Genomic DNA, 16,696 nt, shown 5'->3' on the forward strand with positions numbered 1-16,696 from the left:
GGGCTGCAAAAAGTCGTTTGATTAGATAAAAATGTTTTCAAGCAATGAACATGCAAAGGATAATTTGCTGTTATACAAATGTATTGTGCTGTGCCATGAACAAAACATTGTAGGATTGTCCCTTATTATAGCTAATGTGACCATGCTTTGTTTTTGTTTCCAATGAAAATTTTTAGGGCTGTCGATTTAATCGCAGTTCACTGACATGATTAATTAAAAAAAAAAAAGTAATCGTGATTAAAAAAAATTAATTGCGATTAATCACAGATTTAATCGCATTGTTAAACAATGGAATACCAATTGAAATTTATTTAATATTTTTGGACGCTTTCTACATTTTCAAATATATTGATTTCAATTACAACACAGAATACAAAGTGTAGTGCTCACTTTTAGTATTTTTATTACACATATTTGCACTATAAAAATGATAAATGAAATAGTATTTTTCAGTTCACCTCATACAAGTACTGTAGTATGATATCTTTATTGTGAAAGTGCAATTTACAAAATGTAGATATTTTGTTACATAACTGCACTCAAACAAAAAAATGCAAAACTTTAGAGCCTACAAGTCTACTCAGTCTTACTTATTGTTCAGCCAATCGCTAAGACAAACAAGTTTGTTTACATTTATGGGAGATAATGCTGCCCGCTTCTTATTTACAGTGTCACCTGAAAGTGAGAAAAGGCGCATGCATGGGACTTTTGTAGCCTGCCTTGCAAGGTATTTACGTGCCAGGATATGCTAAACGTTCGTATGCCCCTTCACGTTTTGGTCACCATTCCATAGGACATGCTTCCATACTGATGACACAGTTTTTTTTAAAGAATGTGTTAATTAAATTTGTGACTGAACTCCTTGGGGGAGAATTGTATGTCTCCAGCTCTGTGTTTTACCTGCATTCTGCCATATATTTCATGTTATAGGAGTCTCAGATGATGACCCACTACGTGTTGTTCATTTTAAGAACCCACTTTCACTGCAGTTTGGCAAAACGCAAAGAAGGTACCAATCTGAGATTTCTAAAGATAGCTACAGCACTCCACCCAAGGTTTAAGAATCTGAAGTGCCTTCCAAAATGTTCCAAAAGGGACAAGGCATGGAGCATGCTTTCAGAAGTCTTTAAAAGAGCAACACTCCAATGAGGAAACTACGAAACCTGAACCACCAAAAAAGAAAATCAGTCTTCTGCTGGTGGCATCTGACTCAGATGATGAAAATGAACATGCATCTGTCCGTACTGTTTGGATCATTATTGAGCAGAACCCATCATCAGCATGGATGCATGTCCTCTGGAATGGTGGTTTAAGCATGAAGGAACAAATGAATCTTTAGTGCATCTGCACGTAAATATCCTGTTACACCGGCTACAGCAGTGCCACGCGAGCCTCTGGTCTCACTTTCAGGAGACGTAAACAAGAAGCGGTCAGCATTATCTCCTGCAAATGTAAACAAACTTGTTTGAGAGATTGTCTGGACAAAAAATAGGACTGAGTGGACTTGTAGGCTCTGAAGTTTTACGTTGATTTATTTTTCGATTCAGTTATCTTTTTGTACATAATTCTCCATTTGTAAGTTCAATTTTCACGATAAAGAGATTGCACTACAGTACTTGTATTAGGTGAATTGAAAAAACACTATTTCTTTTGGTTTTTACAGTGAAAATATTTGTAATAAAATATGAAGTGGGTGCTGTACACTTTGTATTCTGTGTTGTAATTGAAATCAATATATTTGAAAATACAGAAAACATCCAAAAATGTTAAAATATGTGGTATTTTATTATTTAACAGTGCGATTAATCTGTTACTTTTTAAAATCGTTTGACAGCCCTAAAAATTTTATAATTTCACGACACCCATCAAAATAGAACATGCCGCAGCACAATATTACTTTGTTTCAATAACAAGATATTCTTATTGAGATAGATAATGCATCAAATTGTGAGCATATCCTGTTGCAGGTTGGTAGGAAAGCACAATACGGTTAGCGGTAGGGTATATGAAGAACCAGCAGCACACCAACATTTAACTTATAAATTTAATATTCAAGTAATATAAAAGAAGATATTTCTAAATGTGTGGCTGCGGGTACAAAAAAAACCAGTCTGCAGCTATGACTGAGGTGCAGCCATAAAATATGACCATGTCCCTTCACAAAGTCCTATTGGCTTTGTTAGCCAATATGTCAGACTGTCGCCATTTGTCATCTGAGTTAAGCCACTACAAGAGAGGGGACTTAAATGTTTGAGCAGAGTGATGACGTGGTGTCAAGAAATACAGTATAAATCTCTGGGGAACGCTACTTACTGTAACAGAATTAATTCTTCTGAAAGTGGACAGTCCCCCACATAGGTTTATATCTTTATATTTAAAATGAAGTTTTCAGGTGCACAGATTTTAAACCACTACTTTGATCTAGATTTAAACTTTATTTATATTAAAATACACTTGTAAAAATGCTGCTTTCTTATATTGGATGTGCTATACCATACACAGAGATGGAGAGACTAAATAGCCATCAGTCTTATGCAGGCTGGACTCCCATTTGTCTCAGTGGGTTGCACCTGCTTGGGCAGGGCCTGAACTTGGACACTAGACAGTATATAACATTATACTTCAGTTATTTAAATATAACACCTGAATTACAGTTTCCTCCTTGTTTTACTTTCATAACCCTTTGACTGCTGGTATCTTATGTAGCTATGTGGTATATTTATTTTCCTTAAATAGGCTGAAGACAAGAAAATGATACTACCTACAGGACTTGCAGCAGCAGGAAAGGCTGATGCCTATGATGAAGATGATCTTCAAGCTGCTGAAGAGGTGTGCTGTACGTTTGTGTATACACACACGGACACAGAGAGAGGGCTTAGATATTAATAGCTTGGGGACAGTGTAAAAAGAACAGCATGTTCTGTTCCCTCTCTACAAAGAGGAAAATTTCAATAGCTTAGCTGAGCAGTGAGTTCCTTTCAGATAGGGAAATATGGGATAATAAACAGATGCACAAAAAGTAAATGTTCACTTAGGATTTGCCATGTAAAAACCTGGCCAACATTTTGTTTTACAACCACAGAACCATTCATACTTAAGACCTGATCCTGTTAATGCTTTTTTGGGAAAGGAGTAGCTCAGTAGCCTCATCTCTCATTGACAATGATGGGAGCTGAGTGTTGTAGGTGCCACATGAGCTGAGTCCTTACTGTAATCAAAGAACTTCCTGGTTGGAATAATTTTAGCAACTGCCTCACTAACTTTCATAATAGTTTATTCTTCTGTAAGGAGCATTAAAATAGAATGCAAATTGGATTGATTGGCTGATGGGAACTCTCATAGAATAGAAGTATACTAAGTATTTAAAGGCCTCTAATGCTAATTGTTTTGCTCACATGTTGTTTCTTATCTTGCAATAATATCTTTTTTCATTAGCTTCGTATTAAAACACTGATGACTGGAATGGCTGCAATGGCAACAGAAGAGGTAAGCAGTACTTGAAATTGTAGCTTGCTTTAACATTTATGTGCATTGATATATCTTAGCCATCAGAATTCAAACCAGATTTATCAGCAGAGAGAATCCCATTGATTTTATTGGGATTTGGGTTGGGCTCAAAGTGCATTGAGACTTTGCCAGTCAGATAAAAGGACTGTTGTGTAGTTACAGAGATTAAAATAATAGTGCTCCAATCCCAGGTGTCTTTTTTTTTTTTCTGTATAATGAATCAGTTCAACATGCTTAACAACACTTAAATTATTTGTGCCCCTGAATTTCCCGTCTATATCTGCCATTTACTTTGAAAGCTGTCATTGTTCCTGAAATATGGTTAACTGTTGCAAATCTTCATGAGGTACTGAATTAAAAATGGATCCATTTTTATCCGAATTAAAAATGGATACAGGGAAAGATGATTGAGCATGAGACAGTACTTTTCATAAGACTTCTGACTTAAAATCCTTCACCCTAAAATGATGATTGTGGCCTTTGCATAATCCTAGTGCTGCTTATTAAGTGGTTTCTGCATAAATAATTGTATAAACAAACATACTACAATGCAACTGTCCTTGAAATGGCATTTAAACATAAAACCGGTAGGAGAACACTTCAATCTCTGTGGCCACTCCGTAAAAGATTTAAGGGTGGCAATTTTGCAACAGAAAAGCTTCAAAAACAGACTCCAGGGAGAAACTGCTGAGCTTGAATTAATATGCAAACTAGATACCATTAACTTGGGTTTGAATAGAGACTGGGAGTGGCTGGGTCATTACACATATTGAATCTATTTCCCTATGTTAAGTATCCTCACACCTTCTTGTCACCTGTCTAAATGGGCCATCTTGATTATCACTAACTTTTTTTTTCTCCTGCTGATAATAGCTCATCTTAATTAGCCTCTTACAGTTTGTATGGCAACTTCCACCTCTGTATGTGTATGTATATGTGTATATATATATCTTCTTACTTTATGTTCCATTCTATGCATCCGATGAAGTGGGCTGTAGCCCATGAAAGCTTATGCTCTAATAAATTTGTTAGTCTCTAAGGTGCCACAAGTTCTCCTGTTCTTTTTGCGGATACAGACTAACACGGCTGCTGCTCTGAAACCTGTCATTTAAACATATGAAGCCTTTGTGTAACCTAGACTTTTTCACACTTTTACTTTACAGAGATAAGGTAGGGATCTTACGGGGTGTTCCTCTTGCTGGAAAAAATATTGTGAGCATTTCATTGCATTCATCACAGCTAGGATTTGGTAACTTTGATATAACATCTAAATGTTGCTTGTTTGCGTTACTGTCCTTTCCCTGTAATTCCATAGTGATTCCTGATATAGCAATAAACATAGTAAACATTCTGTGTACTATTTTGAAAATCCTGATACCTTTCACATTTTCTGATGTACCAAATGGACAGATTCATTTGACAAATGATGGACATGACAGACTTGTCTTGTGATCAGATGCCTCCTAAAATTCTTCATCTTAGTAGAGAGATTTGGCTTCCTTGCACACGTGATTTAGGATGAACACTTTTCCACACACCTACATGGCAATAATTTGGCTCAAAAGGTGGTTGTTAAAGCACTTTGACGGTCTGCAAAGGTGACTTCAAATTTAGTTGAATTATTGGCACTATGAAGGAAGCCTCAGTAGTTCCATTTCTTCATGGAGGGCATGTAAGAAGGTTCATTTGTTTACTGAGTTCTGGGGAAAATGAACTTCATTACATGCTTCATTCTTTTATAAACAGATTTGATTACATTAAAATAGTATTGTATTTATATAGTTTTGGGGGAGGTGCTTTACAAACAACCCTACAATTACTACTGATTGTCCCAAAGCTTCAATAAATGCTTCTTGGTTTAATTGCAGGGCAGGTTAACAGCTAGCACAGTAGGTCAGATTGTTGGACTCCAGTCTGATGAGATCAAGCAGATAGTGTCGGAGTATGCTGAAAAGGTATGTTCTTTTCTGGTTACATTTTAGCAAATCATATTTGACCTTAGGCCCTGATAAGGCAATTAGTTTGCAGTGGCTTATATAAAGCAGCATTTATGACAGTGCTAAGTAGTGAAGACGCGATTCAGGAAAATATCCCTATGCAGGAAAGCATTTAACCACATGCTTAGGTCTTATTGGAACTTGAAAGTCAATGGGATTTATGTGCTTAATAGCTTTCCTGAATAGGGATGAGCTTGAGCATGTCCTTATGTGTTTTACTGAATTGGGGCCTGAATCAGCACCCTGTTCTGTGACTGAGAACAGCCGTGGAACAAAGGCCCTGATCCTGCTGATACCTGCTTACCTGATTGGCTTTAAGCACACAAGTAGTCCCCTGGGCTTCAGTGGGACTGCTTATATGAGTAAAGATCAGCACAAGCATAAGTGTTTGTGGGAGTGGGACATCCATCTCAGTGGGCCCCCATTACCAGTCATATGACTGGGTGCTGATTCAGTAACTAGCATTGTCAAAACCAAATCCTTGCTGCTTCATTAATCAAGGCAATTAGTTTTGTTAGCTCAATTTATTGTGTTCTACTGGGATTGTTTTTTACAGTACTGTGAAAAGAAAATCTGGCTCTTCGAGCAATTAATACGTATAATACATCACTGCCAGATATGAGTTATAGGTCGTTCTTATGTCCAATAGTCTTCTCATATTTCTTCCTTTTCGTTGACACTTATGAGGTATGGAGCTTTCCCACTTATGAGATAAACCCTATAACTCAACAGAGGCTATGGCAAATTCCCTGCCTTTCTCTATTATAAAGGAATGGAAGAACAGAAGCCATAGGGTCATATTTCAATGTTACATTTCTTCTGTTCTGAAAGAAGGCAGCAGGACCTTGACTATTACAGTAGAACGATGATTAATAATCTAGAAAATAAGAACTGATTCAAGTCAGACCAAAATGTATCACATGTAAAATCGAATGTACTAGATATTACAGAACAGGATCCTTCCTCATGTGCGTGTACTAGAAGAGGAAGTTGAGGGTATTATCAAACACAGCTCATTGAAGCATTAACAACTTCCCAATTTCCAGAAACCTCTATTTAAATCCCAAATTAAAGGGTGATTTGCAATGACCTTCCCCTGATGGAGTTTCTGTTCTTCCGCAGCTTTGTTAATCTTCATCATTCTTGCCAGGTGTGACGTGTCCATAAGCCCAGGAAGAGATTTTGAGAACAGTTTTTGCCTTTGGCATGTACCATATTGTGCCAAGAGATAGGAGTTTAATAATAATTTTTTTAAAGGTGGTTGCATCTACAAGGCCTCCCTCCACCCTTCTTAACTTTGAATTCCTCCCCTGTTTCAAAGTGTACAGGTCATGTACTCTCAATATACTTACTGCACATTCCCAGTAAATTTAGACTTATATAAAGTTTATTTGCCACGCAGGGTTTCCTCCTTCCTTTGCTATAAGATGGTGTTTTTGTTTAAGACGATAAATAACTGGATTCTACAGTCCTGCACCTCTCCTTTCTGTGAGCATGTGAAAGAGTGGGTTTATCACAAGGTTGGGGGAGCCGCCTTTTTAAAATCTTGACAGAATGTTGCTGTGAAGCATATGTTTTTCCACCACCATTTTTAAAGGCTGTTCGTACCAAATTAGGTTTGTTCTTACTAAGGTGTGAGAGATTCCTCTAATGTGAGTATGCCAGATGGTGCCCACTTCAAACACAGAAGTATTGTTTGCATTAGGAAAGCTTCTTTGCTGTTTCTGAACAAGGAAGGATAATTATACAAGTGACAGAACTAAGAGAATTGGATAAGTGTAGTGTCAAAAACACCTCTTTAAAAAAAATACATAAAGGATTGCTCTTTGCAGAGAGCAGTCAGTGCTGGTACTGATAAGTGATTACACAGTGAGAGAGTTGTTAAATCAGAATATTGGTCAGTTTTGCATGGGTAAAAGTGTCCATGTCTACAATCTTTAAATTAGACGCCAATGTGCACCATATAAATTCAGTTGGAATAACATAAAAATAATCATATTAATAGCTCAGTGTGATTAATGACTGTGTCACTGAAAGACTGTATAGTTGTTTTTTGTTTTGGTTTGGGTTTTTTTTGTACTAGAACTTGAAATGTATGAAGGCAAGGAGAAATGAAAAGCTTAAGGATAAAATTATCACAGATTATATTGAACTGTGGTGAAAGTGCAGAACACACCAGCACTAACGTTAGAGTTCTTCTGATTGAACCTGGCTTGAATGCTTCACTTGGTTTAGTTTATTACGAATGTGTTATTTGTAAGGCTACGTTTCAGTGACGGCTATTTTTAGTAAAAGTCATGGACTGTTCATGGGCAGTAAACAAAAATTCACGGCCCATGACCTGTCCATGACTTGTACTATATACCCCTGACTAAATCTTGGGGATGGGGGCGACCCGAGGGAGTGCTGGGGGCTGTCAATCAATTAAAAAAATTAATTGCGGTTACTCGAGCGATTTAAAAAAATTAATCACAATTAATCACACTGTTAAACAATAATAGAATACCATTTATTTAAATATTTTGGATGTTTTCTACATTTTCAAATATATTGATTTCATTACAACACAGAATACAAACTGTACAGTAGTTCACTTTATATTTATTTTTGATTTCAAATATTTGCACTGTAAAGAAACAAAAGAAATCGTGTTTTTTTCAGTTCACCTAATACAAGTACCGTAGTGCAATCTCTTTATCTTGAAAGTTGAACTTACAAATGTAGAATTATGTACAAAAAATAACTGCACTCAAAACCTAAAACAATGTAAAACTTTAGAGCTCATAAGTCCACACAGTCCCATTTCTTGTTCAGCCAATAGCTCAGACAAATGACTGTTTGCATTTGCAGGAGATAATGCTGTCCACTTCTTGATTACAATTTCACCTGAAGGTGAGAACAGGTGTTTGCATGGCACTGTTGTAGGTGGCGTCGCAGGATATTTACGTGCCAGATGCACTAAAGATTCATTTTGTTCCTTCATGCTTCAACCACCGTTCCAGAGGATATGCGTCCATGCTGATGATGGGTTCTGCTCAATAACAATCCAAGGCAGTGCGGACTGACGCATGTTCATTTTCATCATCATGGTTCAGGTGCCACCCGCAGAAGGTTGATTTTCTTTTTTGATGGTTCGAATTCTGTAGTTTCTGCATCAGAGTTTTAAGACTTCTGAAAGCATGCTCTGCACCTCATCCCTCTCAGATTTTGGAAGGCACTTCAGATTCTTAAACCTTGTGTCGAGAGCTGTAGCTATCTTTAGAAATCTTACATTGGTACCTTCTTTGAGCGTTTGCGAGATCTGCAGCGGAAGTGTTCTTAAAATGAACAACATGTGCTGAGTCATCATCCGAGACTGCTATAACATGAAATATATGGCAGAATGTGGGTAAAACAGAGCTGGAGATACACAGTTCTCCCCCAAGGAGTTCAGTCACAAATTTAATTAACACATTTTTTTTTAACGAGTGTCATCAGCATGGAAGCATGTCCTCTGGAATGGTGGCCAAAGCATGAAGGGGGATATGAATGTTTAGCATATCTGGCATGTAAAGAAACCTTGCAATGCAGGCTACAAAAGTCCCATGCAAACTCCTGTTTTCACTTTCTAGTGACATTGTAAATAAGAAGTGGGGTAACATTTTATCTCCTGTAAATGTAAACAAACTTGTTTGGCTTAGTGATTGGCTGAACAAGAAGTAGGACTGAGTGGACTTGTAGGCTCTAAAGTTTTGCATTGTTTTGTTTTTGAGTGCAGTTATGTAACAAAAAAAATCTACATTTTGTAAGTTGCACTTTCGTGATAAAGAGATTGCACTGCATTACTTGTATGAGGTGAATTGAAAAATATTTCTTTTATTTATCATTTTTACAGTGCAAATGTTTGTAATAAAAAATATAAAGTGAGCAGTGTACATTTTGTATTCTGTGTTGTAACTGGAATCAATATATTTGAAAATGTAGAAAAATGTCCAAAATATTTCATATATTTCAATTATTCTGTTTAACAGAGCAATTAAAACTGTGATTAATCACAATTAATTTTTTTAAGTTAATCATGAGAGTTAACTATGATTAATCTACAGCCCTAAACAGAATACAAAGTTTTCCAGCTGTAGTGCATTGGCTCTAGTTGATTGTGAACAAAAATTGATTTGTTGTTGATTATTTGTATGGCCCAAAGAGTGTGTTAATTGCTGATTTGAAGATGACCTTCCTGTTGTGAAGAGGTTAAAATTTAAACATCACCATCACTGGTCATTCAACAGTCTGCATGTAATGAGTTGTTGGTCTCAAGCTAACTCCAAAAGGAAATTGGGCACAAACATACATCTCAGCCTGGGTCCCTTTGAGTCAGGGTGGAAACATGAAATGTGTGAGGAGGAGTGAGGCAGTCATGTTGGGAAGAATCTTTCATTGCCACTAGCTATGCTGCAACTAATTGTGGACAAATAGACTATTTCTATCTACAGAACTGTCAATCTGGCACTTTTTATTAACATTAAATTCATGCAGAGCCCCAGCAGAACCCACAAAATCACATTTTTAAACCCTCCCAGCTTCTTGCACTCGTGTTCAAATAGCAAGTACAAAAAAAAGTCTTGTGTCAAACCCTGTGCCCTTTATATTCCTGAAGAGATGATGATGTCGTGAGAAAATGGAATCTAAGAGGCCCCTCGACTGAAAATCCATATATATGGACATTTAGTTCCAAAGGATGGGTTTTATTTATGCCAAAGTTCTGCCCCTGCAGCCCATTAACCTAGTAACATCTCCATCTTTAAAATTTTCTGTGCAGACCAGGTTTACATTTGACAAAATCATTCTCTAATTCCCAGTACCTTGTTTTCAAGAACATTATGTAGGATTTGTAAGTGCTCAGCAGCTCTCAGACTCAGTACTAGTTGTAGGGACAAAAAATGGAATTATGCTGACTTCTTAACCACAGCTGCTACTCGTGTATAACAAAAAAGCTCTTAAGGGGTAAGGGAACTTTTCAGCTCTTAACCTTCATGAGATGCTCTAATGAGGATCCACTTACTATGGGTACTCCATCAGATTGTACCTTTGGTTGTTCCTCGTCTTGGGAGAAAATAAACTATGGTCCTTGTCAAGTTGGAGCCAATTATAAGATTTAAAATAAAATGGTCTGTCTTGGCTCTGATGCTGTCCAGTACGAGTGCAAATGTATGACGGGCTTCTAGAACTCCTTCCCCTCAGGTCAGTGATTAAATACCAGATAGCAGCTAGTTGGACGTGACCCCTGTCTGCTATCCAAAGCCATTAGCTGCGCTCTCACTGCCTTTCACCATCTTAGGTCACTGTGCATGATAAATAATGTTCAATGAATTAAAATGGGACAGAAGATTGTGGCAATCATGGCAAAAGACCATATCTGAATCCAGTCATCAGCAGAAGGAATTTGCATGTCCTTGTGCTGAGGTAGTTGGAGATTCTAAGAAGTCATTGTAGCCCTCGTTCACCAGAGCTTCCACAGTCTTGCAGAACTTTCACGGTAATGGACCAGCTAATCAAACCCAACTGCCTTTGTATGGATAAGCTCTGAGACAAACTAAAAACAGCACAGTCACTTGTGAAAGCGTAGAAATGAGATAAACCTTGCTCTAAAAGTCACTGAATTCAAGCTCTCTGGGACCCATGTTGGGGGAGGAAATTTAAAGAGCTTGGACCTTGCTTGAGCACCCTACTTGACAAACTGCGGTGGCAGCTCACAGAGCAGCACTTCCTAGCATGATTTCAGACTCAAATTCCCCGCCTCATGAAAGCATGAGTTAAACTATTTTTTCCAGCTCAATGGACACAATACCAGAGAGGAGGAGATAATAGTACTGCCATCAGCCAGAGCTGAGCTGCATGGGTCAGTCTGTCACATGCAGGCTCTGAAAGCTGTGGTGGCAATCTCTAACCATTTACAACTGAAACCGTTGCCCCTCTGATTAGTGAAAAACAGTTGGGAATAATTAGGCCACTCCTTTAAGAGAGAGTCTGTACTGCCCGTAAGAAGGTCCGTCTATAGGCTTAGCAGAATTAGATTTAATATCAGTGTTTATTTTTAAGCATTTTAATAGATTTTTATTTATTTGAATTTTCTCAGTTGTGAGAAATTGCAGGGTGTGACAGACAATAGTTGACAGTAGATATTGAGATTCAAAAACTTAGCGTCATAACCTTTAAAACACCAATTGTCAACACATGCCAAAAAGTAAATATCCATAAATCAAATAAGTTTTCAAGCAGCATTTTTCTTACTCTGTCTGTAAATTTCAGTTATCATTGATGGAAATATTTGTGAGCTGGGGATGGTGTGTATCAAATCAGTGTTTAATGACATTTACCAATAAAAATTTAATCCTTCCAAGCCTGTCTACCATCTACCCTAAAGCACACATAGCTTCCAGAGCATGGAATGGTCAGTTACTCCTTCCTAAACTACAGTAGCTATAAAAGTGACAGTGTAGTCGTCAGCCAATGGTAGTGTACTTTACTACCTTAATATGTGGTGTTCTCCTTACAGTGTGGGGCTCCAACCTGGATAAGGCACGGGGATGGTGTTCCTCCTCCTTATGCCTGATTTCCTATGGGCTAGGGACAAAGATTCATATATTCATTGATTAAGGATGGAAGGGATCATTACATCATCTTTCATCTAGTTATTTTTCCTAACCTGTGCTTGACTAAAGCATATTTTCCAGAAAGGCAACCAGTTGTGATATGAAGATTTCAATAAGTGGAGAATCTACCACTTTTCTTGGTAGTTTGTTTCAAATGTCCTTTGGACACACTTATTTATGAAATGGGTCTGACTGACCCACTTAAAGGATTTTGCAGGAGAGAAGAGTCCTGCTAAGGGGATTTAATCCTCGCTTTTCAGATCCCTGCTCCTTCAGTTATAGGACATGCTGCTACTGGAGATCAGACTGAGCTACAGCCATCTTTAGTGCATGATGCAAAACTCGTGCTTTTCTGAAGACTTTCTTCTCATACTAAGAGAAACAGTAACCTAAGCTGCGTGTTCTCTGGCAAACAAGGACCTGAGATTGCATCAATTCATATTAGCAACTGTAAAATTGAGAGAGAAGCTAAGAGCTGGGTTTCTCCTGCAAGGGACTTGTTACCCTGAAGGTCATGTAATGACACCTGAGTATGTGCTTTTTAGCATAGGGGAGGCAGCATGGCTAGAGTGCTCATGCTCTTGGTAAGACTTATCTGGGATAACAAACTCTTGAGGGCTGTTGCAGCCAGCTTAAATTAGAGCAGCTCTGAGGCTTACAAGTAGTTGTCAACAAAGACAAAATGATCATTAATGCTGGTAGTGGGATATGCTTTTGTGGTGGGTAATCATGCTGTTGTTTTGTGTTTAATTTAATTTCCCCCCCTCTTAGAGTTGCTATATCAGATTTAAAGATGTCATCTGCAAGGACTGAATGTGGGAAGCTCTGGATATGAAAACATCAGCCTCTACTACTTAAGATGAAGTACTATCACGAAAGTCTGAGAGTCGTACCATTGTCTTCAGAGGGTGCAGGATTTCACCCTAGCTGCCATAGTAGGGAGTCAGTAGCTGACTCATATCTCTGTGTGGTCTCTCCACTAGGGAAGACAGTGACACTATGGTAGCCTGAGTTACACAATCATACCCAATATGTTTTTCCTTTAAGTTGATAGGACTTTTATACAAAATTAATTTTTTCTCTTGGTTGTTTTAATCTTTAAGGACTTCAACTCATAGTATTAGGTGTGATCCAATTAAGCTGAATGAATCATAGGCAGTCACAGGTGAACACTGGCCACAATTTCCCCAATTATTTTCTTTCAGGACCTTAGGACTTTGACCTCAGTGCACTCTTCTTTCATGTTCTTTCTATATCTTTGTTTTATACATCAACATTGCACATCGGGAACAGCTTCCTTTAAATCCGTTACAACAGTCTATGTGAAACCAAAATAAGCCATCCGGCCTATAGTATTCTGAGTACAGGTAGCACCAGTTGAAACTATGATTGTTTTATCATGCATACCCAGTATTTCCACAGTTGCATCAAAAAAAGATACTGAAGCTTGGACATCAGGAACTTTACAGAAAGATAGATCAAAATCCTTTCTAAGAATAGATACATATGAGTACTAGACTGAAATGTAAGGAGAACTGCAGAATTCTTAGTACCTGGGGCACAGTTTGCAAATTGACTCATTGACGGCTGATTCACCAGTGTATCCTCATTGATTTTTTTTTCAGTGTAGTTATATTGGTGTAAAACTAGAGTTGCACAGTGGTCAGTCAGGCTCATTGTGTTGAGATTTCTGTTATCTCCTGATACTGATGCTGCTGTTTGCAGAGTCAATACTTGGCTGAAATTTAGAGCAGCATGAGGGCTGCTCTTTCCTACCCTGTTTACTAACAGCTTCAAAGTACCAAAACAGCAGCTGTGGTTATCACAACAAAGGTTGGCAAACTGTAAGTCAGGGATCTCAAACTCAAATCACCACGAGGGCCACATGAGGACTAATACATTGGCCCGAGCACTGAAATCTTTTCATACAACGATACAAAAGTGTAGTAAAAAATGAAGAGCAATATAGTGTGGTATTAAAAGTCAATGTATTAACTTTTTAAAAACTAATGCGAAGGGGAGTTTTAATAAAATATAAACACTCAGTAATGCATCTCACTCAAAAGACAAAACACACATTTACTTTTAGAATTACTTTGGTTAAAGTCCCCCCACCCCTCGCCTCCAGCCCTGTCCCCACTCCGCCCCTTCCATGAGGCCCTGCCCCACCTCTTCCCGCCCCTTCCATGAGGCCCTGCCCCACCTCTTCCCGCCCCTTCCCCAAAGTTCCCACCCCAACTCCGCCCTCTCCCTGCCCCTATTCCAACCTCTTCTCCAAATCCCTGCCCCGACCCCGCCTCTTCTTCACCTCCTCCCCTGAGCGCGCCGCGTCCCCCCTCCTGGAAAGCCTTAAGCACTGCCAAACAGCTGTTTGGTGGCGGGAAGCACTGGGAGGTAGGCGGAGGAGCGGGGACACGGTGCTCTTGGGAGTAAGGGGGAGTGAGGGGAGCTTGGCTGCTGGTGGAGTCGATGCCTGTGGCGGGCCGCAGGAAATAACTCTGCGGGCTGTGTATTTGAGAACCCTGCTATAAGTCAAATAAAGGCACCGTTTATAGAACTGTATGCTGCATTGATTCTCTTTGGGTTCATCCTCCAAAAATGTGTGCATAGTGGCCACTAATATTGAGGTGTTAGGTATGCACCAGTCACAGGGAAGATAGATGCCATTCACTGCCTCAGTTTCCTCTCCTTTATTAGAAATATGTTCCAGAAAGTCTGATATCTGCAGCCCATTCATTTTCCAGAGCTTTAAGAGCAAGATCCATTGTGCATATATTTTGATAAGACAGAATTGCATATTTTGTACCACTCAGGGTTTTTTTTATTTTCTTCTGATAGAAACCATTCAGCTTGTTTTCATAATTATACATATTTTAGCAAACCATTATTTTCCACCCACATAGGGCATATCAGGAGTGTTCTCCAACTGTTGGGTATAGAAACAAAGATACCTAACTGCTGCTAAGCCTGAATTTTCTACAGAGAAGCAGTGTGTGAATTATTTGCTTCTTCTCTCCCTAAGAAACTGTTCGATCTAATGGTTCAATTCTATTTCTTCTACCCTTGGAGGGTTTACAGTAGTAATATAGCTGTGTGAAAGAGAAAGTACCTCATTACGAAGGAGAGAACTCATTGCCTCCATGTCTATCCTCTTTCCCATACAAAATCCTTTTTTCTCTGAAAAAGGGGAGACAGGTTCATAAAATCTGTAAACAGATTTTTTTCTGGGATTGTTAGGTTTCAAGTTACAATGGATTCTTGATCATTATTTACTTATTGTATTTCACCGACATAATGTGTTTTTTACGTATGGACTTTTTTTGTTCAAGCTTCAAGTACTGTATTGCAAAATCAGGCCAGTCCCAGTATTTTCATAACGAATCCATTTGGGGCAATGGTACAGTCACAAAAGGTGTAGAGAGGGGATGCAGGAGTGAGAATGCATTGCTCTTACACCTGCATGGAGTGGGATATACACAGGATAGTAAAAAGTTGATGATGTGACCCCTTCATGCCACTCAGTTGCTACACGTATTGTTTGAGATAGTGGGACAAATATTGAGAAATCACTGGGAAACTACAGCGAGACGGCTTTTTAGAAAAAATGCTCCAAATGAAGTGTGAAGTCTGATGGGGAAGGAGCCAAGAGTTAACAAGGGGTGTTTGTGGATTTGAAAGTAGTAGTGGCTGATGACAATCAAGGTGTAGGGTTCAGGCAAGAGCCTGAATACTTGTGAATAAAGAAAACCTTTTGTGATTGGACGGCACGGGTGGGGGGGGGTAATGAAACCTATGTGTAATAAACAAAAGGGAATAAAATCAGGGAAGAATGTGCAAGCTCTTTTAATTCCTTTAAGATTTACACAATTCACAACAATAAATTTTACAATTCATTAATCACCTGTCAGTAGACTTTCTCAACTTTTGCATATCAGTTTATTTATAAATATTTCTATGGTGCTGATCACCCTCAAAACTGGCATCACAGTTCAGTTATATCAAACACAAACTTCCTTTTTAAACAGTAGAGCAGTGATACTCTGACCTCATTGGTTCAGGAGCCAAATTAGTGATCAACATTACCTAAAAGAGACACAGTAGCGTGAATTCATTGTTTCATTTATTATGGTACTAGTCATATTTAAACAGTATGACAGGAAATAATTTTTATTTTTTTAACTATATATGTGTTATATATAATTATTCTCACAGCAAATACGTTAATAACTTAGTGCAAGTTGATAACATAAGTGGTTAATAACGTAGTAAAAGCATCCTGGTTGGTTGTTAATTTAATTAAATCACAAAAAGAAAAGGAGTACTTCTGGCTTTTACACATTTATTTTGTTCATAATTTATTTCGTTCATCAGATGCATCCGATGAAGTGAGTTGTAGCTCACGAAAGCTTATGCTCAAATTTGTTAGTCTCTAAGGTGCAAGTCTTAGAGTCAAGTCTTCCTTTTCTTTTTGTGGATACATACTAACACGGCTGCTACTCTGAAACCTGTCAGTTAAATGAGTGTTTTAATATCATGTGCTGCAAAGAGCCACAGGAGAGA

General features: G+C 38.2%; 1 protein-coding gene across 4 annotated transcripts in view; it reads left to right on the plus strand.

Annotated features, from left to right (window-relative positions):
• The window catches only part of CCDC93 (CCC complex scaffolding subunit CCDC93), a 104,571-nt gene that overhangs the window by 39,180 nt on the left and 48,695 nt on the right, over window positions 1–16,696 (plus strand). For all 4 annotated transcript variants that reach the window (XM_074967222.1, XM_074967224.1, XM_074967223.1 and 1 more), the window contains 3 exons: window positions 2,737–2,829; window positions 3,436–3,486; window positions 5,376–5,462. In XM_074967222.1, coding sequence (XP_074823323.1) covers window positions 2,737–2,829; window positions 3,436–3,486; window positions 5,376–5,462 — 231 coding nt within the window. The remainder of the gene's footprint in view (window positions 1–2,736; window positions 2,830–3,435; window positions 3,487–5,375; window positions 5,463–16,696) is intronic.

This window comes from Natator depressus, chromosome 11 (genome assembly GCF_965152275.1).
Source record: "Natator depressus isolate rNatDep1 chromosome 11, rNatDep2.hap1, whole genome shotgun sequence".
In the NCBI taxonomy this organism is placed as follows: domain Eukaryota; kingdom Metazoa; phylum Chordata; order Testudines; family Cheloniidae; genus Natator; species Natator depressus.